General features: G+C 43.4%; 1 protein-coding gene across 2 annotated transcripts in view; it reads right to left on the bottom strand.

The window, feature by feature from the left end:
* ldlrad3.S (low density lipoprotein receptor class A domain containing 3 S homeolog) overlaps window positions 1-25,604 on the bottom strand; it is a 63,791-nt gene that overhangs the window by 15,421 nt on the left and 22,766 nt on the right. Inside the window, exons 3-5 of one of the 2 annotated variants that reach the window (XM_041560978.1) lie at window positions 24,766-24,807; window positions 20,277-20,402; window positions 16,981-17,115 (exon numbers count right to left, since the gene is read on the bottom strand). In XM_041560978.1, the coding sequence (XP_041416912.1) occupies window positions 16,981-17,115; window positions 20,277-20,402; window positions 24,766-24,807 (303 nt within the window). The remainder of the gene's footprint in view (window positions 1-16,980; window positions 17,116-20,276; window positions 20,403-24,765; window positions 24,808-25,604) is intronic. The other variant, XM_041560979.1, reaches the window with a different exon arrangement.

Raw genomic sequence — 25,604 nt, 5'->3', positions numbered from 1 at the left:
TTCATTCTCTCAAGCGAATCAATGCTTGGTTGCTGGGGTAATTAGCACCTTAGTAAACACATTGCTGAAATTGCAAACTAGAGAGCAGCTAAATAACGGAAAAAACATGAAAAAAACAGTTGCAAATTGTATTAGAACATCCCTCTCTACATCACACTAAAAGTTAACTCAAAGGCGAACAATCCCTTTACCCTTTAAAAAGGATATGGCTTGTTAATGTGCCCAATTCCCATTGAGGCACATTGCACTAAAGTGGCTATAGCCTCATTGGGTCACATTGCATTGCAGTTGGTATTGCCTCATTCCCATTGGGTCACATTGCACATCAAAGATTCCCATTGGTTACCAAGGATATGGCATCATTCCCATTGGGTCACATCGCATTACAGTGGATGTTGCCTCATTCCCATTGGCTAACACTGATGTTCCTGCCTCCAAAGATGCCATATACAGTAGCCCATCTTCATTGTATCTCCAAGTCTTTATAAAGAAGCCAATGGTATTAGAATACACAAAACAATGCTAGTCCCATGCCAATGGCCATATCACAAATATACAAATAAAGAAACAGCAGCCGCTCTCTCATTTACCAATAGGAGCTAACGGTTCTACTCTCAGGTTCTCTCTGTTTGATCTCCAGCCAGTCCATAATACACAGCCCAACTGTTTTTCCCCCTTTTGTTGCCTATAATGAGGCAATTTCTGCTCGGCCCATTTGTGCTGAGGCTACCGCCAATTGCTGATATTAAAATAAAGTAGATATTTGTTTACGGACAGGCTCTTTATCTAAACGGCACCATGAAATTCTGGCTTTTCAGCTCAATTTGGTGGGGAGTCAGGATCGCTGTGAATGGTGTTTATGTTCTTACAAACCTGCTCCGCTCTGGCTGGAAGGAATAATGGTAGCTTTGTATCTGTAGAAGAAGATTGGGGGTGAGCGGGGGACATGGAAGAGAAAAACATTTCCTATACAGTATTTAGACCCTCAGTACAGGCGAAATCTAATTACTAAATGGTGTGGTGTAATCATCCAACCGAGCTTGGTTCTGCTTGAACCAGGGGCATAACTACAGAGGGAGCAGACCCTGCGGCTGCAGGGGGGCCCAGGAGGTATAGGGGCCCCGTGAGGCCTTAATTCATATACAGTTTCAAAAAATATTGGTAAAACGAGTTAACTTCTAGATATTTTGGGGGACTGAAAAATAATTAGCTGTGGGGCCCAGTAATATATATTTACGCCACTGGCTTGAACACTTCAACAGTAATATCATGGATATCAGAGTGACCTTTTGCTGCCATATTGATTCGCCTGTCCAGAACCGCAGAAGATGTCAATGAGCGACGCCGTCTAATCATCGATGTGTCCGGCGAGGGAAAATGGATGAGGGGAGGGAGCAAAATGCCACAAATCGACACTCATTGTGCTGGTTTTTATCTTAACTAAATTCTGAACGGTTATTTAAAGGGGAAGTGCACAGAGAATGCACAATGGCTGCAGTAGCATTTATACGGTTATCGATGATAAGATGCGTCGCTCATTGACATCTCCTGTGGTTCTGGACAGGTGAATCAATATGGCAGCAAAAGGTCACATATTAAAAGCAGCTCTATCAGCTCCTCGCTACTCCCTGATATTACTGTTGAAATGTTCAAGCCAGTGGCATAACTAGACATTACTGGGCCCCACAGCAAATTATTTTTCAGGCCTCCAAAATATCTAGCCTTTTTTTTACCAATATTACTTGAAATTGTATATGAATTAAGGCCTCATGGGGCCCATATACTTCCTGGGCCCCCCTGCAGCTGCGTTGTCTGATTCCTCTGTAGTTACGCCCCTAGTGCGAGCAGAACCGAGCTTGGAGCAAATTATTGAATCAATGTATAAGTGGATTAGAATTCTATCCTAACCTTATGTACCTTTTGTGGCTTGAAATGTCCAGTAAAACAACTGTTTTTATGTCTTTTTGGATCAGGAAGCTGCCATCATGGTGCTTGCTACAAATCCTATACAAACCAGCAGGTGGAGAAACCAAAGTAGACACCGAAACAGTAGACTCCAGGGAAGGTCTGATTAGGCAGACCCATGCCTGACCTGGACCCACTACCTGCACCCAACCCAGAAGCACCTAACACTTTGCTCCCAACCCAGACCTGCAAAGGATTAACTTTAATCCCGACCTAAAAAGGTGTCACTCCAGGAGGTGGATCATCCAGGTTACAAAAAAAAGGGACAATTTTATGGGGATGTATAGACCCAATACGGGGGTGCATTTTATCTGGATACCCATGGACTGACAATGTGGTCAGAGAGATATTGCTTGTAGGTACCAGACCCAAATGGGTTGAACTGCAACCAACCAGCAGACCTACGACCCAAGTGTTTTTACATGCTCAGGCTCACCTTCCAACAATACCCCAACCCGCTGGAGTGGGGTCACCATACACATCATATCACCATAATCAAGCATAACGTCACGGGACACACAGAAAAGGGGGGCTTGAGTTAGCCCTGACCCATTATTGAGGTCCCTAAGACAAGGCGCCATTGCACAGGCCCAGTGCTCCCTAGGAGCTGACAATCTATTTAATGAAGAAAACGTTTCAACGAGCACTCCGTCTCCACTCGTAAGTTAAAAGAAATAACTTTTATTTTCAACTCATTCAAACCATTGATTCCCGATACGTCGTCATAGGTTCTTTCCTGGAGCTTACAGGCGATCCAGCCAAAGGAAAGCACTGCCATAACCGGAGCTGATGGGGATCTATTATCCCATTTGGACACGGTCCAGAACTCTACCTCTAATGTGTATTGAATTCTGCAGCAGAAAGAGTTACCCAGTGTCTTGTCCCCGGAAACCGGATCGGCAGACAATGGAAATGAAGCCTGTCGAGTACACCGAGAGCTTTTCTGCTTTTACTGCTGTATTTAATTACACTATTAATTATCCGAGAGGCGCTCTCTGTACTGTGCTCCTGTCCCACCACGCCTCATAAAACCCTGCCTCTATGGGCCATACAGCAAAGCAAATGTTAGCTTGTGGCACTTCTCTGCTCCGCACACACTGGGAAAAGCAGAGCAGGGACAGAGCAATTAAATGGGATGTGCAGAGCCTCTCTGGGGTGGGAGAAAAGCTGCAGAGCATCAGGGCGAATAAGAAAAAGTCTGTAGAGCATTGCAGTGCCATATGGAAAGATACTGTATGGGGAGCTAGTAATGACTATATCACCCCCCCCCCCCACTATAAACAAGTCCTAACCTTTCCTCATTACCACCTGTTCCTCAGACTTAGAGAAAATGAGTGTTTTCAATGTCACTGTTGTGCACGCCATCCAACATAATAATGGTCGGGACAAGTGCTATTGGGCTCATGTTCAGCCCAGCTGACTGTATATTGTCCTATTAACCTACTTCATAAGCCAGTGGCTTGAATGGAGATAATGTACTGTATATAGTAATGTACCCCCCACTGTACAGTATAAGGATATTATAAGACACCTCGGAGTTCCATGACCATATAAAAGCATGAGGCCCAAGGCCAAGTGCATTTATACAGGTCATGGAACTCCAAGGCGACTTATAATATCCTCATATTTTATATCACAATACACGAGTGAGTCATGTGACAGACGTTACATCACTAAGCAGTAAGCACTGATAATAACTGATGACATCACTAAGCACCATTTATAAGGATAACATTTACAGGATAATTAGGGATCTTGTGTATTATATGTGGATATTGCTATTCCATTTATAAATCTATAGGGGCTTGGCTAATAAGGGGCTACCATGCTGCCTTGTCTGATACATTATTGATACAGCAATGGCAATATCTAGTGGTTTTTTTTAATAAAAGACTCTCAGTTCTGCCAATATTCCTAACTGTCGCTGCAACACCTGTGCCCCAATGCTGTAATTAAGTGTTGACGTTGCCCTCAGGCCTCTTCTTCATCAGGATGATTTGGCTCAGATCCTGGGGCCGTTGGTTTCTGTCTTACATGAAAACAGGCTATTAACCATTCTAGCACCAGGCTTCTCTGCGGAGCAATAATATAAATGTATCATTCAGGTAAGATGAAACCCACATGGAAAATAATGGCAGGCATCTGAATTAGCGGAACCTGTAAAAAGGGGTGAAAAAAAGCACTTATATTTCCAAACCTTTCCGACATTTCAATACCCCTGCAACCCACCTGATCCACCTATTTTCTGGCAAGCCCCATCCCCTGGAGTCCACATTTCAGGGCTAGGGGGCCCAGCCTAAAGGCCAGTTAGCGGGAGCTTTGGTGTGAGTGTTTATTTGTGCCCTTGGTATCCCTGGAACTATAGCAGGGTGACTGTTACCCCAATGTTTCTATATATCTGTAACCTTGTTATGAGCTAAGGGGGACCAGCCTGAAGGCCAGTTAGGGGGAGATTTGGGGTGAGTGCTTATTTGTGCACTGGGTACCCCTGGAACTATAGCAGGGTTACTGTTACCCCAATGTTTCTATATATCTGTAACCTTGTTATGAGCTAAGGGGGCCCAGTCTGAAGGCCAGTTAGGGGAGATTAAGGGTGAGTGCTTATTTGTGCCCTGGGTACCCCTGGAACTATAGAAGGGTGACTGTTACCCCAATGTTTCTATATATCTGTAACCTTGTTATGAGCTAAGGGGCCCAGCCTGAAGGCCAGTTAGGGGGAGATTAAGGGTGAGTGCTTATTTGTGCTCTGGGTACCCCTGGAACTATAGCAGGGTTCCTGACTTACTTAATGAAAGCTAAAGGAGGACTAAGCAAACTAAGGCTATAAAAATGGGGTATGAATCCCAACATTTATATCCTGGGATCAGATGAGTGGGACAGTTCCAGATATGCTGTTCAATGGAGGTCTCGGCCACAAGAAATCTGGCATCTCCTGCTCATAAATAGACACATAACTGTGCAGGGAGGGAATTTTCAGAGCACAAAGTAATTGGCCCCCCCCCCCCGTTACTGCTCTTGTAAGGAGAAATAAACTGATTATAGATCCCGCTTATAAACAGGGTTATTTTCTCTTCTCCGTTTCAGTGTTGCTGGTAACTTTAATGAGGCAGCTGATGTGCAACTGTAACCCCCTCCCTCCCTGAGATCCTAGTGGGAGGTATTTTAATGAATCCAGTTTGTTAAGGAACAAGGTTTAACCCTCAGCATCACCTGGGTGTAGGAACATGGGAGCTTGGGGAAGTCATGCAGTGTGCACCATCATTCCAGGCCCTTTCTGCATGTCTTCATGGATAAAACTGCACTTCCCAGTATAGATAACAACAGGTAGGGGACCTATTATCCAGAATGCTCGGGATATGGGGTTTTGCAGATAATGGCTCTTTCCATAATTTGGATTTTCATACCTTAAGTCTACTAGAAAATCATGTAAACATTAAATAAACCCAACAGGCTGGTTTTGCTTCCAATAAGGATTAATTATATCTTAGTTGGGATCAAGTACAAGCTGCTGCTTTATTATTACAGAGAAAAAGGAAATCATTTTAAAAAATTTGGATGATTGGGACAAAAAGTCTATGGGAGACAGCCTTTCCGTAATTTGGATCTTTCTGGATAATGGGTTTGCCATACCTGTATTTTGGTGCTTTCATTTATACACTGTATGTTTAACTCTTTCTCTTTGTCAGGTTCTTACAAGAAATCTCAAATCCACCGACCCTTTATTCACACAATTCCTTCTCGGCTTCTTGCTGATTCAGGGGAATGTGAGTTAATGCGTTGCTGATTGCTGGGGATCACTATATGGCAGCATATTTGAGGGTAACTATTTTGGCAGGAGCCGCTGGGCGACAGATTAGTTCATTTTCTTTGTATTGTATTTGCCTGGGGCGGCACATAGAAACACAGAAACCAAAGCCCAGGGATAAAGTGCCTCTCCTGTGTTAGAAGAAATGCCCATCCAATTACCCCTCAACCCCTGGACTATAGACACTGAAAAAAAAGTGTTGAACGAAGAAACAAGGGAACAAAATCAATTAAAAAATAGCTGATTTATTCGCCAGAACTTTAATAAGAGCCTCGTGTTACATGTCTTACAGAACTTGGAGAAAAAAGATATACTTCTACTTTAAGTTTATGGCCACACCCCATGTCAAAAATTAAAGGGATGGTTCACCTTTTAATATGTTCTAAGCAACTTTTCAATTGGTCTTCATTATTTATTTTTTATAGTTTTTATTTGCCGTTGTCTTCCTCTGTTTCCAGCTTTCAAATAGGGGTCACTGACCGCATGGAAAAATAATGGCTCCGTAAAGCTGTAAATTTATTGTTATTGCTACTTTTTATTACTCATCTTTCTGCTCAGGCTTCTCCCATTTATATTCAGGTATCTTATTCAAATCAGTGCATGGTTGCTAGGGGAATTTGGACCCTGGCAACCAGATTGCTGAAACTGCAAACTGGAGAGCTGCTGAATAAAAAGGGAAATAACTCAAAACCCACAAATAATAAAAAATGAAAACCAATTGCATCACTCTCTACATCAGGGATCCCCAACCTTTACAAGCCATGAGCAACATTCAGAAGTAAAAGGAGTTGGGGAGCAACACTAGCATGAAGAATGTTCCTGGGTGCCAAATAAGTGCTGTTAATGACCATTTAGTAGCCCCTTTGTGGATTGTCAACCTACATTAAGGCTCTGTTTGACAGTACACCTGGTTTTTATGCAACCAAAACTTTCCTCCAAGCCTGAAATTCAAAAATAAGCACCTGCTTTGAGGCCACTGGGAGCAACATCCAAGGGGTTGGAGAGCAACATGTTGCTCGCGAGCTACTGGTTGGGGATCACTGCTCTACATCATACTAAAAGTTAATTTAAAGGTGAACAATCCCTTTAAAGGGTTATTTAAAATTAGGGGTTTCATACACTTATTCTAACCTAAGTTTTATGCATTTAAAATATGATGGCATAGGAAATAGGGTATTGCGTCCAGGGAGCCATAGCTAGCTACATATTTGCATGTATCGAGAGCAGCCATCATTGCTCAGACATGGAATTAATATATAAGAAACAGTGACCTCTAGTGGTCAAATTAGCGTAAAACCTTTTTATTACATGGAAAAAAAAGTCTAAAAATATGTCCTCTTTTCTAAATTTATACTCGATCAGTGTCCCTTTAAGCTCTCAGCCCCTTCATCGCAGGTAGCCATTTCTGTTCCAGCGACAGAGCCGCCCAGCTAAAATAATCTAAAGCTGGTTTCATTAATGACCCAAAGTCGACGCTGTTGTTCTGAGTGGATTGATGCCCCCTTGGGACTTGCAGGAAATCTCTGAAATTGCTCAGGCAAATGTGACCTGTTTGCAGTCATGTGTAATTATGGCTGAATAATCACATCAAGCCCATGGGCTGCGAGTTTGAAAGCGGCTCCTCGATTGCCGGGGCCAAGGTGCAATTACTCCTCATAAAGATGTGTCTTGTTTCACTCATAAAATATTAAGGAGACATTGAAGTCTTAACTAGAAAAGACAAAATAAGCGGAAAATTGGAACCTTATATCAGCTGGGATTATTTTATATGTACCTTACAAGCTACTATTACTGAACTACATTTCCCAGCATCCTTTATCTGTGCTAGTACTGTAGAGAGATAATAAATAGAATATACAAGAATATATGGACCTTTCCCCTCTGACTGCTCCTCCCTATATGCATATACAGATACTCTCTGTGCCGCTGGTGGGGATGTCTCTTGTAATTCCTTGTGCAGTAGCAAGGGGAGAAGCAAACCCTTCTACCACATTAGCGGGGAGGTGGAAACAATAGGCTGTGCGTGGGTGTTACTTTAACCCTATTATATCGCTTTGCGGTTTAGTGACATTTGTCAAGAAAGTACACAGTAATGAGACACTGCTCTCCAATACTACTTTAGATGTAGGGAGGGTAGCGCAATCACTGCAATGTCTATACATCAGATGCATTCAACATATTGTCCTAAACATCACCAACTTGCCCTACTGTCACCATCTTGCCATACTCTTTCCATCTTGCTCTACTATCACCATCTTGACCTACTGTCTCCATCTTGCCTTACTATCACCATCTTGACTTACTGTTTCCATCTTGCTTTATTATCACCATCTTACTGTTTCCATCTTGTCTTACTGTCACCATCTTGACCTACAGTCTCCATCTTGCCTTACTATCACCATCTTGACCTACTGTTTCCATCTTGCCTTACTGTCACCATATTGACCTACAGTCTCCATCTTGCCTTACTATCACCATCATGCCTTACTATCACCATCTTGACCTACTGTTTCCATCTTGCCTTACTGTCACCATATTGACCTACAGTCTCCATCTTGCCTTACTATAGCCATCTTGACCTACTGTCACAATCTTGCCTTACTATTACCATCATATCAGGACCCTATAAAAAGAACAAATCTGTTGACCATATTTTCTGGAACCCAAATTTTAGATTCACGTCGACCCTGTGGTTCAATATTCAGTCCGTCTTCCACCCTGAGCTTACAGTCTGGGGAGAAAAGATCTCATTTCAACTCTATTACATCACATCAAGTTGCCCTACATCTAAAAAGGTGACTGACGGACTAAAAGGCTTCACAAAATGGTAATTTTACCTAATTAAGACAATTTCTCTTCCACAGAATATGGAAAGTCCAAGCACACAGAGACCTGGTGTCAGAATTGAACCCAGCAATGGTCATTACAGTAATGTAAGGGGAATTTAAAGTTCCCCTTTAATATCTTTCCCACTTCTGCTAGGGTAGGGGTACAAGAGGGATCATTTGGCTTGACAGTGGGTGATTACTGAGCATTCAGCCTTTTTTGCTATGAAATGAACAACGTGTGAGCGGATAGAGACAAACAAACAAGCAAATATCTGTCTGGCAGCACTTGCCCAGTATCTCCATAATTAAGGAAGGAAAAACATCCAAACAGTGGCAAGTGCCGCATCGATTTCATGCTAATTCTGCTCCCGAGTCTCAACAGCCAAGTCTGCTTAACTGATTGTGGTAATGGAAAGCTTTTAGCACTACAGGGGGGGGGGACTGAGTGAAATGTACAAAACTGCTGGTCCGGTTTCCCTGTGGAGCAAAGCTGCCGCAGTGCTGGTCCGGTTTCCCTGCAGAGCTTACCATCATTCCCTGGATACAATGTAGCAAACATGTTAATAATGTTGCACTCAGTATTCCCACTCCCTGCGGGTGGCTGGGTAATTGGAAGCATAACTCATTCTCTCCTATTATTGGGGAATAACCCTTTGCGCTCCAAACACTTTATCAGGGCCTAGGGCTGATATTAGTGTAGAGCAGAGAGAGTGTTTGCTCTGGGGCCCAAGCCTTAGATGGGGCCCCTCACCCATAAAAATATTCTTAGTAAAAATCCAAATGACATGAGCACTGTCATCACCACCCATCCTGCTTAATAAAACAGTCCATTCAAAGGAAAAGATCTGGGAAATGTAGGGTTAAATGTCCTTCCCTTTTCTCACAATTCGGCGGTTCTGTTTAGCACTTTGGCAGAGATTCTATTTATCTTAAGGCTAATGTCACATGTGGGGCTTATTAATTAAACCGCCAGTTGCATGTTTTTTTTAGGCTGGAATCCCCAAGGGATGTCTAAGTGTCATTTGCAGGTCATTTGGGCAGAGTTTGGGTGGATTTTCTGCATCATGGGGTGTGTCTGCTGTATATCAGGGGTGTGGCCATGAGTGTATGTAACTAATAGGGGCCCTGCTACTAGTATAGGGCCCCGTGATTCCTGATGGCAGACTCTGGACATCATTTTTATGCCCCCAATTAACAAATGGGCTTATTATTTTTGGTCTCTAGCTCCCAAGATGATTGTTATTGGGGTGGAGGGGGGCGTTTAAAGAAAATAGTAATAAATTAATTTAAATGTAGACCTACCTGAATCATTTTGAAAAATCTTTTTATGCATTTATATTTTGGATTCGGCCGAACCCCCGAAACCTTTGCTACAGATTCGGCCGAATACCGAATCCTGAAGGGGAAAGCATTTTTTACTTGTTTTCTGACAAAAAGTCACACAATTTCCCTCATCGCCCCTAATTTGCGAATGCCGGGCCGGGCACAAGAATCCCAAACCGAATCCTGTATCCAGTGCATCCCTCATATTGTTATAGGTTGGGTTCCTGGCCGGCAAGGTTTTCAATTAAATTTTTTTTAAAGTAAAATAAAATTCTTATACATTCAGATTAATTTGGTCTCCAAATACACCTTTTAATTAATTTATTACTGTTTCGTTATCCTCAAAAGGACCTTGGGGATTTAAGGTGTGTTCCAGACCAATTAAAGAGACTTCTCCTTAATGCCACATTACCTCTATTAATTCGCAATTATAGAAAACCATGGAACGTTGGGACACACGGTGTATATCTGGGAGCATTGTAACAGCAAATCACAGAATTGACTTTCAGGCCTCCCCCCACCTTGGGAATGAGTGGAACACATTGCTATCTGTGTATTACAATCCCTAAGGAGAGCATGGAACAAAGCACAAAATCAATAGCATCGAACCTCTCGGCCAGCAATAAGATTAATGGAAATCCACAAAGTAAATGGGGGTGGGTTGCTTATAGGCTGGGCTTTTCCTTGTAAAAGTCTGTGTAAAAACGTGATAGGGACCTTAGATTGTAAGCTCCACTGGGGCAGGGACTGATGTATAATCCCTGTACAGCGATATACATATAAATAAAGGATAATAAATGTTCTGTGATAAATCTGCATCTTTAAGGTGACCTGACAGACCATAGGAAGACCCGGTGGAACGCGCCTTCATTTCACATCGGCTGCAAAATAGAAAGGGAAAAAAAAAAAAATTAAAAAATCTGTTTCCATAGCAACTGGGGCAATTTGGAAGCGATCCAGCCGCGTAGAAAAAGGCTTTCCCTGGCCGGCAACGCGCCCCCCATGTGTCAGATATGGAAATAGAAAGACGCATTTCAATTTAATAAGGTCACGCAAGGAGCAGGGGAAGCGAAACTTTCATTGGTCCTGGTCAGGGGGCTGCTGTACACAATTGTGTATACACAGACACGTCAAGTATTACAGATACCGACGCAGGCAATTTATTGTGAGAAAGATTAATGTTTATTCTGTAATATGGACTCTTTCTATCGCTGCAACTCTGGCTATATGTCCGTACATGAGCTGAGCAGGCTGAGTTGGGGGCTTATTTTTACTGGGAACTAGTGATGGGCGAATTTATTCGCCAGGCGCGAATTTGCGGCGAATTTGCGCGATTCGCCGGCAGCGAATATATTCGCGAAACGCCCACGAAAATTCACCAGCAAAAATTTGCCGGCGTAAAAACGGGCGCCGGCGTCAAAAACAAGACACCGGCGCCGTTTTGCAAATTTTCCCCCGTTTTGCAAATTTCGCCGCAAATCCGCCCATCACTACTGGGAACAACCAGAGTTCTGTGATCCTAGACTGGATTGATTATTTCTCCTGCCCTTGGCTCATGTCGGAATGTAAAAGGGGCATCATTAGATCTTTGGCCAATATCCCCCTTTTGTACAGGTCAGTACTTGATAGGCTGAAACAGTGACATGGGAATGGGTCAAACTGGCCAGAATCCGACCAATGGGCTGTGTGACAACAAATATGTCCTCCCATCCACGTCTACTGGGTATGACTATCCCACCAGGAGACCTTCTGGTTCTTCTTCCAGTGGACCAAGTATGAAGCTAGCTGACCTAAACTACCCCTAGTCCTATGCTCTCCTCCCTTTTCCTATGTCATGATTTCTATGGGTCCCACCACAGCAACATAGGAATTATTACATGGCAGACAGATGCGCACTAAGTTTCATGTTGCAAACATCAAACTTCCACAAAATACTGTGCCTACAAAATCGTCTACTGCTGACATTGTCAAACATCAACAAGCCAAATGCAAGGCTTATACGGACAGAAAACGTGGTGCAAGAGAACTGCACTTTCATCCTGGATATTTAGTCAGAATTAGGAAACCAGGACTACTGAAACAAGGGCAATCTAAATTTACTACAGCACTTGAAGTGAAATGCCGGCGAGGACCATACACAAATGAACTGTCTGATGGACGCATATGGAATGCAAATTGACTTGCTCCTGTTAGGAATGACTTTGGAGAAGCTCCATTTGATGAAGGACATTTTCCTACTCCTGATGTCAACTGCAATAGGCCTGAAGAAAGTGAATCTATAAGGCATACTGAGAGAATCAGAAAACTACCTGCATGGACCCAGGACTATGTGATGTGAATAATGCATAAAATTGCTTTAAGATGCATTGTTGTTGTTTATTACATTTGCCCAAATGCTTTCCTACTTATGTGGTGTTTATACAAAGGGCCTGTAGGTGTCACTGTGCTTAAAGGGGAAGAAAAGCTAGTCGGCGCAAACGCCCCACCCCCCTCCCGTTTGTTGCCCACCCTCCCTCCTCCCCCCTGGCCTACCTGTCCCGCTGGGCAAATGCCCCTAACATGTTACTAACCCTTCTGCGCAGGTCCAGTCCAGGGAGTTCACAGACGACATCTTCTTCCACGCGATCTTCTTCCTGCTTTGAACGACATTTTGGCGCATGCGCAGTAGGAGAATTTCGCCGGTACGGATCTACTGCGCATGCGCCAAAAGTCACGCGCATGCGCAGTAGATCGGCGAAATGCTCCTACTGCGCATGCGCCGTTCAAAGCAGGAAGAAGATCGCGTGGAAGAAGATGTCGTCTGTGAACTCCCTGGACTGGACCTGCGCAGAAGGGTAAGTAACATGTTATGGGCATTTGCCCAGCGGGACGGGTAGGCCAGGGGGGAGGAGGGAGGGTGGGCGACAAACGGGAGGGGGGGTGGGGGGTTTGCACCGACTAGGTTTCCTTCCCCTTTAAGAGTTATACTGTGTACATAGTACCTTCTAGACTGTTTTCAAGTATTAGAGTTGAAGTGTACTGGTTGCATGATCCTGCTAATAAAGCACTGTTATACTCTACTCATCCTCGGCTACCAAAACATAACAGAGACCCTACTGGGGTCATGTACAAGTGCAATAATAATATAATATAATAAGGTTCCAATATGGCTGCCTTCAGCTGCTGCAATTGATTTACTCAATTTCAGAGTAAATGATACGATCCTCCTTGAACGTCTGGACCCAGGGGCGTAACTCCAGAGGAAGCAGACTCTGTGGCAGCAGGGGGCCCCAGGAGGTATAGGGGCCCCACAATGCCCTATTTCATATACAATTTCAATAAATATTGGTAAAACAGGACAACTCTAGACATTTTAGGGGTCTGAAAAATAATTTGATGTGGGGCCCAGTAATATCTAGTTATGCCACTGAAAAAGCTGACAATCAATGCCCTGCCTAGTTCCTATATGACCTCAAGCAACAAAAAAAAAAGGATCTGTCTCTTCACCTTAGGAGATAATAAACATGCCCCAAGGAGCATTCCATGCAAGTACACCGCATGATAAACAGGATATGTTTCCCCTTTAAAATGCTAATGTGCTTATACATTCAGCACCCCAGGGCTCAACTTTACAAAATTGTAATGGAAACAGAGAAGAGCAGTTATTCCTGCCGGTAGCCACTGATGAAAACAGCCACAGTCTAAATCCTCTCCAAACGTCTGAACAGGCATAAGAGTTAGTAGCCGTATCCAGAAGTAGTGGGAAATGTCAGTTTTTACATATTTATATATATTTATAAACTATGTTTTGGCTCAAATATCAGGGATGAGGTATGGAAGAAGGGACTCCCACTGAGGTTCTATGGAATTGAAATGATATATTTATATATATATGACTCAGACTTCATTTCAGAGGTTTTGGTTCCCTTTTAATGAAATATCTTTCCCTCTCTTGCACTTCCCACTGTCAGTAGATCAGAGGAGCTGCCACACTCACCATCATTTCTACCCCGATGAGAAGAGACAGCTGGCACACTGTGAAAGGGAGTAGTGGCTGCCTCTCAATATCCGTGTCTCTGGGGGGAAAGCTGAAATGACAAGCACTGCCAGGCACAGTGACGAAGTAGAACTGTAATGGCTATTAATATTAGGGAGAAGGCAGGGTACCTATTTTAAGGGACCAGACTTTTATTCTTGAATGATTCTTGAATTTATTCTTGAATGAGAGGGAATGAATAACTCATGGCTCCAGTGTCAGACTGGCAGATCAGGGTACTAGGGATATTTCCAAGTGGGCCCTGGTCCTGGTGAGTCTTTCCTGCAGCTCCAGGTTCAATTTCAATTTTAAGCCCTGTGGGTGCGGGTCTTTCGGAGTGAAATCAGTGAATTGAGATTTTCACATGCCTAGGTGCTGCCTCAAGCATTATACATAGAGATTCCAACAATAGATGCACTCTAGGACTTCATAATGCGGTGAAAAGAAGGAAAAAATGTATTGTTGATGTTTCGGTCCTAACTTTTATGTCTTCAGAAAGATCTAAGTTAGGACTGAAACGTATTTTCCTACTTTTCATCGCATTATGAAGGTGCACACGGTTTACTAGGGAAAAATATCTGCCAATGTGGAATAGGTTCAAAAGTAAAGAGTAGCGGCACAGGGTTTTTGGGCATATCTAAAACTCTGTGAGTGCCGCTACTCTTTACACATATGTATATATATATATATCTATATGTATATATATATATATATATATATATATATATATATATATATATATATATATATATACTGTATATATCTCGGTGTGTAAGAAGGGGGTGCATTTTGATGCAAAGGAATGGGCTGCAGGATCAGCCCTGTTGGTTGCCTGTTTAGCTACTCCAGCAGGGACTTTATAGAAAGAGTATGGTATACACGGACACCCACCAGGCTCCCTGCTCTCAGTGCCTCAGCAGACCTGTATGAAAGCAGCACAACCATGATAGGGCAGCAAATTAATATTATGAAGGAAGCTTTCCGGCACCCCAAAACTGTGAGTCGTTTCTTATTGGCCGATTGTTCTATCTGGCTCCTTTCTGCCCAGGCATAACATTCCTGCGCGCCTCGTTCTGCACAAAGAAGTCTTTTAATTGCAGACAACAAAAGGCAGCGGTTAAATGGAGTCTCTGTCGGGAGACGGTGGGGGGATTAAGGGAAAGAGAGAAGCCCATTAGGGGGGAGCTGGGCCCTTACTGTACACAGAACAATATCAAAGTACCCAGAAGAGAGAGAGAATATAGGTTAATGTTCAGCTGACACAAAGAATTATCTGTGCCGACAGAGAGATACTGCCACAATCGCCCTCTGGGAGGTGACTGCATCCTACCCTGGCACCTCCATCTCTGCCAGACGCCCATCAGGGAATTATGTGCATTGTTTCATGCATTACTCTCCAAATGATAACCAGGGCAATTTTCACTTTAACTTTAGTATTTCTGACTGGATAGACCAGAAATACTAAATTAAAAGAGTGCTGTGTATACTGTGGTATAGATGTATTTGGGGGGCTTAATATTCAAGGACACAGAATGCAGCAGCCATGCCCTGGTGCCAGGAACACACACCATCTGTATTTTCTGCTGTATCACTGATTGCTTTTGAAAATGAGACCCAATGGACACCATACTTATAATAAGATATAGTTCCCATTTTAAAGCTAGGAGCATATCCTGATATGTTTTTCGCATTGCCTGGGGGTGACTATGGATTATGGGTAATTACTTTAGCCTAGTATTAGATATTTAAATAGGAAATGTATTGCGTTACTTAACTTTCCGTGATGGTGCTAACATAAGGTGTACTTGGTAATCACCCGCCTCACTAGTACCCCCACAAATCATTAGAATGACTCTGCGCTGACCGATTACAGGCTATAACCACCTTTCAGCGCAAGTACAGCCATTCTATAAAAACCACAAATTCTTGGAATTTAGCAATAAGATGGCTTTAGCGCATAATGAGCCTGTATATGTCACCTCTACAGAAGCAAGCGGTTCTGGGTAATAACCTGCCTCCATGAGAAGCCTGAGATGACTCAAGGGATTAGCAGTAATAACCTGCTTTGACTCATAAGTGCTCAGACATTTCAGGCGGTGGCGGCGAGGGACGCCAGATAATAACCTTCTTTATCATATTGTCTGAGCCGAGAGCGAGGCATCAGAGAGGAGGCCAGAAGCACAACAGTGATGAGCAGATGCCATTTAGCGAGGTTTTGGCAAAAAAAATAAAAAATTTTAAACCGGGAAACAGAATGCAAGTGTTAAAGGACAAGTATGTACTAATACATCTGAATCTGTGCAGCAAAATAGATTAGGTAGCCCCAATTGGCACTCATTCTTGCACCTACGGAATAGTGTATACAAGTAATGGGCATGCTAGTAGCTGCCCAAATCCTGGCCTTGTGCTACACCTTACATGACATGTGGCCAAATGTGTGCTGTTAAATAACCATCCCAAATCATTGCACCTGTATTGGGTACAATGATATCGAGTTCATAGACAAGTGCGGCCTACCAAAACTGACCAGATATTTAGAGAATCCTGTCGGATGAGGACTGAGTGGGTTGCATTAATACTCTGCTGACTGGTCGCCCACAGCATGATCCGATCATCATTTTTCATCAGAGGGAAAAATGATCATATCAGCATCATTTGTTCAAATCGGGCAAAGATTCACTTGTTTTGGCAGTCTCACAGATCTTTCTGTTTATGCCCAGCTTAAGTAAAGGATCCCTATAATATGAAAGGTGAATAGATGGTAATATTGAAACCCCTTGAGATATATTACCCATGCTGCATGCATAGAAGCTTTATGGGTAAGAGTCAGCTGACAGGTATACAATAAACACTGGGGGTCCTTTATCAACACTGGGCAAATCTGCCCATGGCAACCACTTGCACTTGCTTTAAAAATCTAATCACTGATTGGTTGATATAGGTAACTGCCCATGGGCAAATGTGGCCAGTGTTAATAAATGAGCCCCACTGAGTGTAATGCAAAAATAAGGCTGGAATTAAGTATCTTAGGATCCAGACGGTACCTTGTGGGCTCTGGCACTGCTCCTCGTCGCTGTTATCCAGGCAGTTGTTCTGTCCGTCGCACACAAAGCTCTTATCGATGCACAGGCTGTTCTTGCAGTGGAAGCGAGTGGTGGAACAGAGCAAAGGGTGGGCAGCTGAAAAAGACATTAAGGAGATGGTTAAGCTACTTGTACAGGGGGTATATGCTGTATCCGCTTTATATCGGCATCTATCACTCTCAGTGCTCCTGCAGGGGGCAGTCTCTGGCGGACTTACAGGCATGGCTTCAGCTCTAGCACTGGGCTGGACTACAGAACTCAGAAGTCAGCGCAATTCAGTGGATGGGCCTATTAACCAACCAGTTTAACAGACAGAAACACAAGGTTCGATTACCCCTGTTCTACTTTAGTACTAAAAATGTTCCAGTTTAAAGGGACAACCACAGGCACAAAATTTAAAACGTTCACCTAGTGAAGTCTATTGTTGTCAATGGAGCACTGGGTGTTACTATTTGACAACAACAGGAGGGGAGGTCTGGTTACTATGCTTTGCTATAGCAGGTAACAAAGTTTTGAGGGGAGTATTGGGCAATGTCTCCCCCAGCCTAACACTGAAAGTTCTATCGATAAAGGGCAAGCTGTGCTGAGAGCTGTAGTTTAGCAAGAGTCATTGCAGATCCCTATAGGTGGCCATACACGGGCAGATAAAGCTGCCGATATCGGTCGTTTGGACCGATTTGACAGCTTATCTGCCCATGTATGGGGGCTTCCGACGGGTCATCCCGATCGATATCTGGCCACGATATCGATTGGGAAGGTTGGATTTTTACCCGACCGACCCGTCGGAGCCGCTTGGCGCATCGTAATTCAATCGTTCGTCCATACGGCCGAACGCTCGAATTACCCCCAATATAGCCACGCAGTTTAGTGGCATATCGGGGAAAGATCCGCTCGTTTGGCGATGTCGCCAAACGAGCGGATCTTTAAGTCTATGGCCACCTTAAGAATGAGCGGTTTTGTTTTGGCTCTATAATCCCCAGCTCACAGAACAGAAGAATAAATGACTTGAGGCTTTCATGTCTGAACTTGCCTGTGTCTGTTTAGAACTTGCTGGGTGGTAGCTGAAGGGATTAGTTATGGTCTGTTTAAGGGACACTGAGCTTAAAGCATTGCAAACGCCTCCACAAAAATGTATTAACCAGGGTCGGACTGACCTGCCGGAGCTCAGAGGATCTCCTGGGCCTATGGTTGCCACCTTTTCTGGAACGAAAAAAATAGCCTTCCTATATTTTTATGTTTTTTCCCTATTAATAATGAGAAAGAATAAAAGTCTGTGTATGCAGATTCCCTCGGGAGCCCCCCTGACTTGGATGGATATGTTCTCAAGCTAGCTTGGTCATTATCACCTTGACCTTGAGGAAGAACCATCTCATTGGCTTCATGGGCAGTTCTTTGTTTTTCTGTGCTGTGAAGAGATATCTCTATGCTCTTGCAATGTTACTGCTCTTTTACCCTTGTAAATTCTTATGTCATACGTTCCCAAGTTTATAAAAACTCAGTGATTTCTTTATTCGGGAGTTCTGACTTTATGGGAGTTCAGAATCCATGGAGCTTGTGTCAAATAACCTTTATCTTTCCAGCTCAAGTGGTCTCTGGTTCAATCAAAACTGATATCAAGCAACATTTTTTAGGGTAAGGGCACACCTGATGATTCAGGGAGATTTAGTCACACTAATCTCCCCGAACTGCTTCCCAGTGGCTTCTGTCTGCTTCAATAAAAAAACCGCCTGTACCAATGCACTCGCAGGGCTTCAATTTCCTAAGTCGCCCAAAGTTTACTCATGAGGAAACTTAGGGCGACTTCGGAAATCGAAGCACCGCGAGTGCATTGGCGCAGCTGTTTTTTCATAGAAGCAGATGGAAGCCACCGGGAAGCAGTTCAGGGAGATTAGTCGCCCCAAAGAAGAGTCGATTAGACATCGGGTGACTAAATCTCCCCGAATCTCTAGGTGTGCCCTTACTCTTACCGGCCAGGCTGGTGAAATACCAGGCAGGTGGGAACCCTTCCTGGGTCAGTTCCCATCAACTCTTTTTTTTACCCACCATTGATATTGTTGTGATAGTGGGCCCTGAATTTATGCTTCCCTGATGGGTCCTAGGAGGTCTAGGCCGGCACTGGTACTAATATATACCTAAGCGACTGCTACAGTGATCACTGGGGGAACCCGTAATTCCAATAGTCTTTCTGGAAATGCAATTGAACATTTATTCCTCAGTGGCGAGACATCTATCTACAGTAGAAGGCAGGTTTGAAAATTCCTTTGGATGAGGATCAGTACATTGATGCGGTTCTCGTCCAGCAAGTCCCCCGAGCCAACAATCAAATCATTCTGTTTTGGCCCAGCATTTAGGTTGCTAATTTGGGCAAATAAATGCTTGTTTAGTGACCTTGTCAATGAGCAGATGGTGGGCTTAAGCCATATTGCACATTCCTGGTGTTGAAGGTCCAATGCATGGAGTATTTCTTTTGTCTTATGCTCTTCCCTTGAGGGAAGGAGCCACAAATCAAGGTAAAATGCCTTAATTACTATGTGTGCCATAATCCTTATGGACTTTGTGGGGACAGCTGGGCAGTAACTTTGGCCTGCCATCCTGCAAAGGTGACAATGCAAAGTGTTAACAGCATTAGACTGTCGCACCCCTCCTTAGTGAACTAGTGAACTTGTGTTGGCACTAGCATTTATGCACTAGGGACCCTTGTCGAGAGCATATGGAGAAGTGATTGGCACCAGCAGGGCCAGGGCAACAGTGCAGGGTATACATTAGATTGCACAGAGCCTCTGTGGTTGTCAGCACTTCATTAACTGAAGGCATACAGACAAAATTGTTTTGGGACTTCAATGTCCTTTAACAAAGAGCTTTTAAACCTTCGGTATCCAAAATAATTGTTAGTCAGCCCTTCAAACAGGCCAGAGGGTGGGGGTTCATATAGACTATAGGGCCCTATGGGCAGGGATTGATCTGATAGGACAAAACATTCTCTGCATAAAGGTGGCCACAGACCCATATTGTATTAAATTATGTATATCCGACAATTCAGCTCTAACACGTCTGTATTGAAACTAAGGATCTTTCCTGCGACCAATGGTTATGTCTATGGCCACCTTAACCCAATAACTCTTAACGAATGCTAACGTCCCAACTTAATGCACGGACTATGTCTCATATAGTGAACAGTCTCCTTTGGAAAATAAGCCCCTATGTTCTTTCCCCAAGTGTGCATGAAATGCGTCGTTCATCCCATTGGCCACACTCACTGCAGTTCTCCTCGTCGCTCCCATCGGGACAGTCCTCGAAACCATTGCACTGGAAGCGGGCGATGATGCAGTGGATGCCACTCATGCACGGGAAAAAGTTCGGTCCACACCTGGATTTGGCTTTGGCTGCAGGGACAAGAACAGGCAGGTGTGTATGGAAGGGAAACCAACAGGAAAAATGAAACAAAGGTGGAAAGGAAGAATGAAGGGGAAATACAGAGATGCATTTAGTAGTACTGATATTATATGTAGTAAGGGAGAGACTGATTGTTCCTTAAAAATATGAATTTTGTTTGTGATTTTAAAGTTCATAGAGCTGCTTAAAGGAAAACTATACCCCCCAAACAATGTAGGTCTCTATTAAAAGATACTGAGTAAAACAGCTCATGTGTAAAACCCTGCTTCATGTAAATGAACCATTATCATAATAATATACTTTTTTAGTAGTATGTGCCATTGGGTAATCATAAATAGAAAATTTCCATTTTAAAAAATAAGGGCCACCCCCTGAGATCGTAAGATTCACTGTGCACACATACAAACCACATGTAAGGTCACATGAGCCAATCAACAGACAGAGTTCTGCCTTTTGCTTCCTCACTTCTTCCTGTTACAGTTAGTGTTGTAGTATTTCTGGTCAGGTGATCTCTGAGACAGCACAGATAGAGTCACGAAATGGTGGCTCAAGGCAAGAGATGTAAAAGGGCAATATTTATGTAAATATATATTCCAGTTTGGTAAGATTCTTTAATATGTCATTCAATTTGATATAAACTATCTGTTGCTTAAGTATTCATTTTGGGGGTATAGTTTTCCTTTAAGAAACTGTCATAAACAGCAGACCCAGCCATGATACAGCTTGTCCCTATGTGACCCTTCCAGGTCACAATCCCATCTAAAGAGCTACAGTACATATAGTGAGGCACCTGCTCTGCCGAATTTTTAATATGTATTTGCTGCCCCATTTCCTCCAAACTCATTCTCTATCTCCATTCTTGGAAATGATTCAATGTCTCATCTTATTGGTGTTGGCACCAAACTGCACTGAGAAAACAATGGCTCTGGCAAGCTCTATTTGGATCACAGAGAAGGGGACAGAGATTACTTTCATGGAAGGCTTTAGCCTCAGCTGCAGCTCTCACAATCCACTGACCTCTTAAGATGGCACAAAAAACGAGACAGAGAGAGAGAGGGGGAGAGAGAGAGAGAGAGAGAGAGAGAGAGAGAGAGAGAGAGAGAGAGAGAGAGGGGGGAAGGAGAAGGAAGCCAAGTTTCTCTTTTAGAGGAAGCCAGAACTGCTAATCCCCAGCCATAAAAGGTCCAATCCCTTAGACATTTCTCATAATTAGAACAAATCCAAGAAGCTACAAGTGACAGCAGTCAAAGTCTTCTGTAGGTCCCAAAAATCTCAGAGCAGGAAGGCTGGGCCTCTAGGGGTACACACAACTTTGGGTATGAGTCTAGACTTAAGATCATTTAGTATAAGGTTTGGGAAGAATGCACATTTGCTTCCTTTGATACTCATGGAAGCCTGAAGGTTTATAGCTTATTATGTCCCCAGACATGTATCTGTACATATATGTGGGGGATGCCATTAGACACTATTTAGACATTGACATTAGGGGGATTAAAGGGGTGGTTCACCTTTAATTTAAGTTTTAGTTCGAAATAGAATATCACTCACTACATCATAATCAAAATTAATTTAAAGGTAAATAACCCCAGACAATGAATAATAAAGTTGGGGTGAATGTTCATTTGCTCCGCTAGATATTTCCAGAAGACCAGCCTGAAGGCCAACTTTGGGTCAAAATATTTTTGCTGTCTCTCAATACCCCCGACATTATAGCTAGTACGGTATAAGGATGTTTTCTTTTATCTATAACCTTAAATTGATTCTATAACCTAAATTTGAACGGCAACTAGCACCCTCCCACCCACTCTGCACTGGGTGTCAACCCCACTTGAAGGTCCAACTTTTGGCCACCCCAAATGAGATGAAGAAAAATGTTGGTGTATCAGTTACTCGGTCGTCGTTTCAAGAATATCTAGGGCACTAAATACAAATTCACCCTTAATATCACCCTAACTGACCTTCCAATCGGGCTTTCAGGTATATCTGGGAAAGCAGGTGACCATTCTCCTCAATTCTCTCCCTAAATGGCCCTCAGGCTGAGCCCCCGTTAAGGTGGCCATAGAAGCACAGATAATATTGTATGAAAAACATTTTCGTACAATATTCGGTATGGTAGGAGATGAGCCGACCAATATCGGCAGAAGACTTGGATCTTGTCTTCTTTGAAGACACCTGAACATCGGCCATTGTTGAATCGTCAGATACAGGTAGAATTTTATTGTTTTTACCTGTATATCTGACAAGCTCTACATGTGTGTATTGAAATCTTTCTTGGAAAGATCTTTTCCAGGAAAGATCATGATTGTAAAGTCTATGGCCAACTTTACCACTGCTCCAAGCCCCAGCAGGAAGGCCAACCCCACAATTTGTAAAAAGTGCCCTAGTGGCGGAAGGTGTTGCCATTAAACTGCGTAAACACCTTGGGCAAGACATGGGCGGAAGCGCTGGGGCAGAAATGACTTGACTCGGCAGTGAACCCTTGCACTTGCCTCTGTAGAAGTATATTGGGTGCAGGAGGGAGCATTGCAGGGGGCACAGCGTGTATTCTGACGATTAAATAATAGTTCCTTGGTGTAAAACAGTGACTAAAATCCAACCCAAGGCTTATAAAGGTCTTTAAAGTGGAGAATAATATGCTCAACTAATAGATTTCTCACTGAGCACTTGGCACCAGTGAATATTAAGTCATTACGGCACTTTATGGCTTTTTGCTTCGGTGACTTGCCACCGGCCATTCTAAAAGCTGCCGCTAAACCGAATTTACAAGGATAAAAACCTTGTAGTGTCATGTAATGGGGGGAAACCCTGGAGCCTGTAGTTACTGTGGCGTCATGTGCTGCACTGGGGAAAATGCCCCTCTGACTGAGACATGATCCTGGGACTCCCCATTCTACACAGACAGGGGGGGATTTTTCTCCTTTGATGTTGGATTTGAGTGTCTCAGTATGTTAAAGCAGGCTAATCCCTCCCCGCTGCTGGGGCAGACACAAAGCCTGGATCCAACATGTCTGCCTGGTCACATGACACTGTACCAACATAAAGTGTGTTTATTTGTGGGCTTAGCCACCTGAGCAAGAGGGACATCGTAAATCAGTTCTTTATGGCCCCTTGTTACAAGTTAGGCCTCACATGGGCTCCTGGTGTGAAATTCCATCCCCAGAGACTTTCCCTTTTGCCCACAGGCCCAGTCATTTATGACACGATTGAACTGCTGACCGGCAGCTCTGGTGCCATAATGGTGAGGCAGCAAATAAACATTACACTCTGTCTCATATTGTACAAACAGGACGTGCTGTTTACAAAGGGTCTTGTTCCTTAGCAGCCCCGAGGGTTATGGCATTATACTATAAGGGGCATCTGTGGGGGGTCTAAACAGGTGACTGCTGTCGGCGAGTGGAGAAATACAGCCTGAGGTAAATAGTTAGGGTCACCATATGGAAGTTATCTGTAGTACCATGGCTTGGCAAAGATATAATGACGGTGAGAAAGCCTGCTACAGGCCTAGTAACCCATAGCAACCAACAGGGTCAGCCTGAGCGGCCAGGGTCCCCCGTGAGAAAACCTGGTGGGCCCCACTCCCTAATGGCACACCCAGGACTGCTGCTTTCCCAGGTTTTACAACCCAATAATTTTAGGGTGAGCCAAAGCTATGACATTGGGGCAACCCAATCATTTGTTTTAATCTGTCTTGCTTTAAATAGGTGGTTGGCCTTTAAGTTAACTTTTAGTATGTTATAGAATAGCTACTTCAATTTTTTTCCCTTTTTAATAGTTTTTTAATTATTTGCCTTCATCTTCTGACTCTTTCCAGCTTTCAAATGGGGGTCGCTGACCCCATCTAAAAACAAATGCTCTGTAAGGCTACAAATGTATTGTTATTGCTACTTTGTAATACTCATCTTTCTATTCAGGCCCTCTCCTATTTATATACCAGTCTCTTATTCAAAATAGTGCATGGTTGCTAGGGGAATTGGACCCTGGCAACCACATGGCTGAAATGGCAAACTGGGGAGCTGCTGAATAAAAAGCTAAATAACTCAAAAACCGCAAATAATAAAAAATGAAAACCAATTGCAAGTTATCTCAGAATATAAGTCTCTATGTCATGCTAAAAGTTTATTTAAAGGTGAACCACCCCTTTAAGCACAGTTATGCTTTAAGATGACCAACCTGCATGTCTATAGTGATTTCCTGCATCCTCATAATTTACAACAGGGGGTGCATTATGCCATATTTATATATAACAGACAAGCCATGCAGGGTTAGATGCAGGAAATGACTGAATAGTACGTGCAATAAAAGCTATTGATATTAGGCCTGCAAGTGAATAGAGATCTGGGGGAGGCTATTCACCTGTCAGCATGGATCCGATTCGCCTGTGCCGTGACTCTGCCGCTGACCCAGATAAAGACAAAGAGGAAAGAAAAGAATTGGAAGTGAGTGACGTTGAGTCTGATTCACCGAGCCCAGAGCAGTGACAGATATCGACTCCAGCCTGAGTCGTAGATGCAAGAAATGCAGTGCTGCACTGCCGCTTGTGTGGGTGTTATGGGAATATAGCATTTCAGACATTGGCTTTAGATTACTGTAAGGATAATAATCCAGCGCTGGTAATGATATGACCTTCTCCCAAGTCATAACAGGGAGAATAATGCCCTCCTCCATCGGGGCGGCTTATGATCCTTGGGCCTCTGCCCAGAATAATCACGTGGGGGTTCAGTGTGGTCAGATTGCACTCATCTATTTCTTCATCCCATTAAAAGTTAATTAAGAAGAATGCTGCAGGCTGCACTAGTTGTGTTCAGCCATGCAGCCCACATTCAAATTAATTGTTAATTAGTCATGTAGATTTGAAAAAGTGTTCGGTTTCAAAGGGTTGGGGCTGTAACCCTGCAGTGTAAAGTTGTGGAACCCTTCGCTATACTAGTTAAGACCAGTCTAGTTAAGACCAGACTAGTTTAGGACCAATACACACAATGCTTGCACCCATCAGTGGCGTAACTATAGAGGAAGCAGACCCTGTGGCTGCAAGGGGGCCCCAAGATGTACAGGGCCCACATGAGGCCCTAATTAATTACAAATGTCAACATATTTTTGGGTAAAACAGGACAAACACTGAATATGTTGGGGTCCCTAAAATTAATTTGCTGTGGAATATGGAACCCACAGCCTGCATGGCTAATTAGCAATTC

The sequence above is a fragment of the Xenopus laevis genome, chromosome 4S (assembly GCF_017654675.1).
Source record: "Xenopus laevis strain J_2021 chromosome 4S, Xenopus_laevis_v10.1, whole genome shotgun sequence".
NCBI lineage: Eukaryota > Metazoa > Chordata > Amphibia > Anura > Pipidae > Xenopus > Xenopus laevis.
This window is presented reverse-complemented; position numbering and strand designations above follow the sequence as displayed.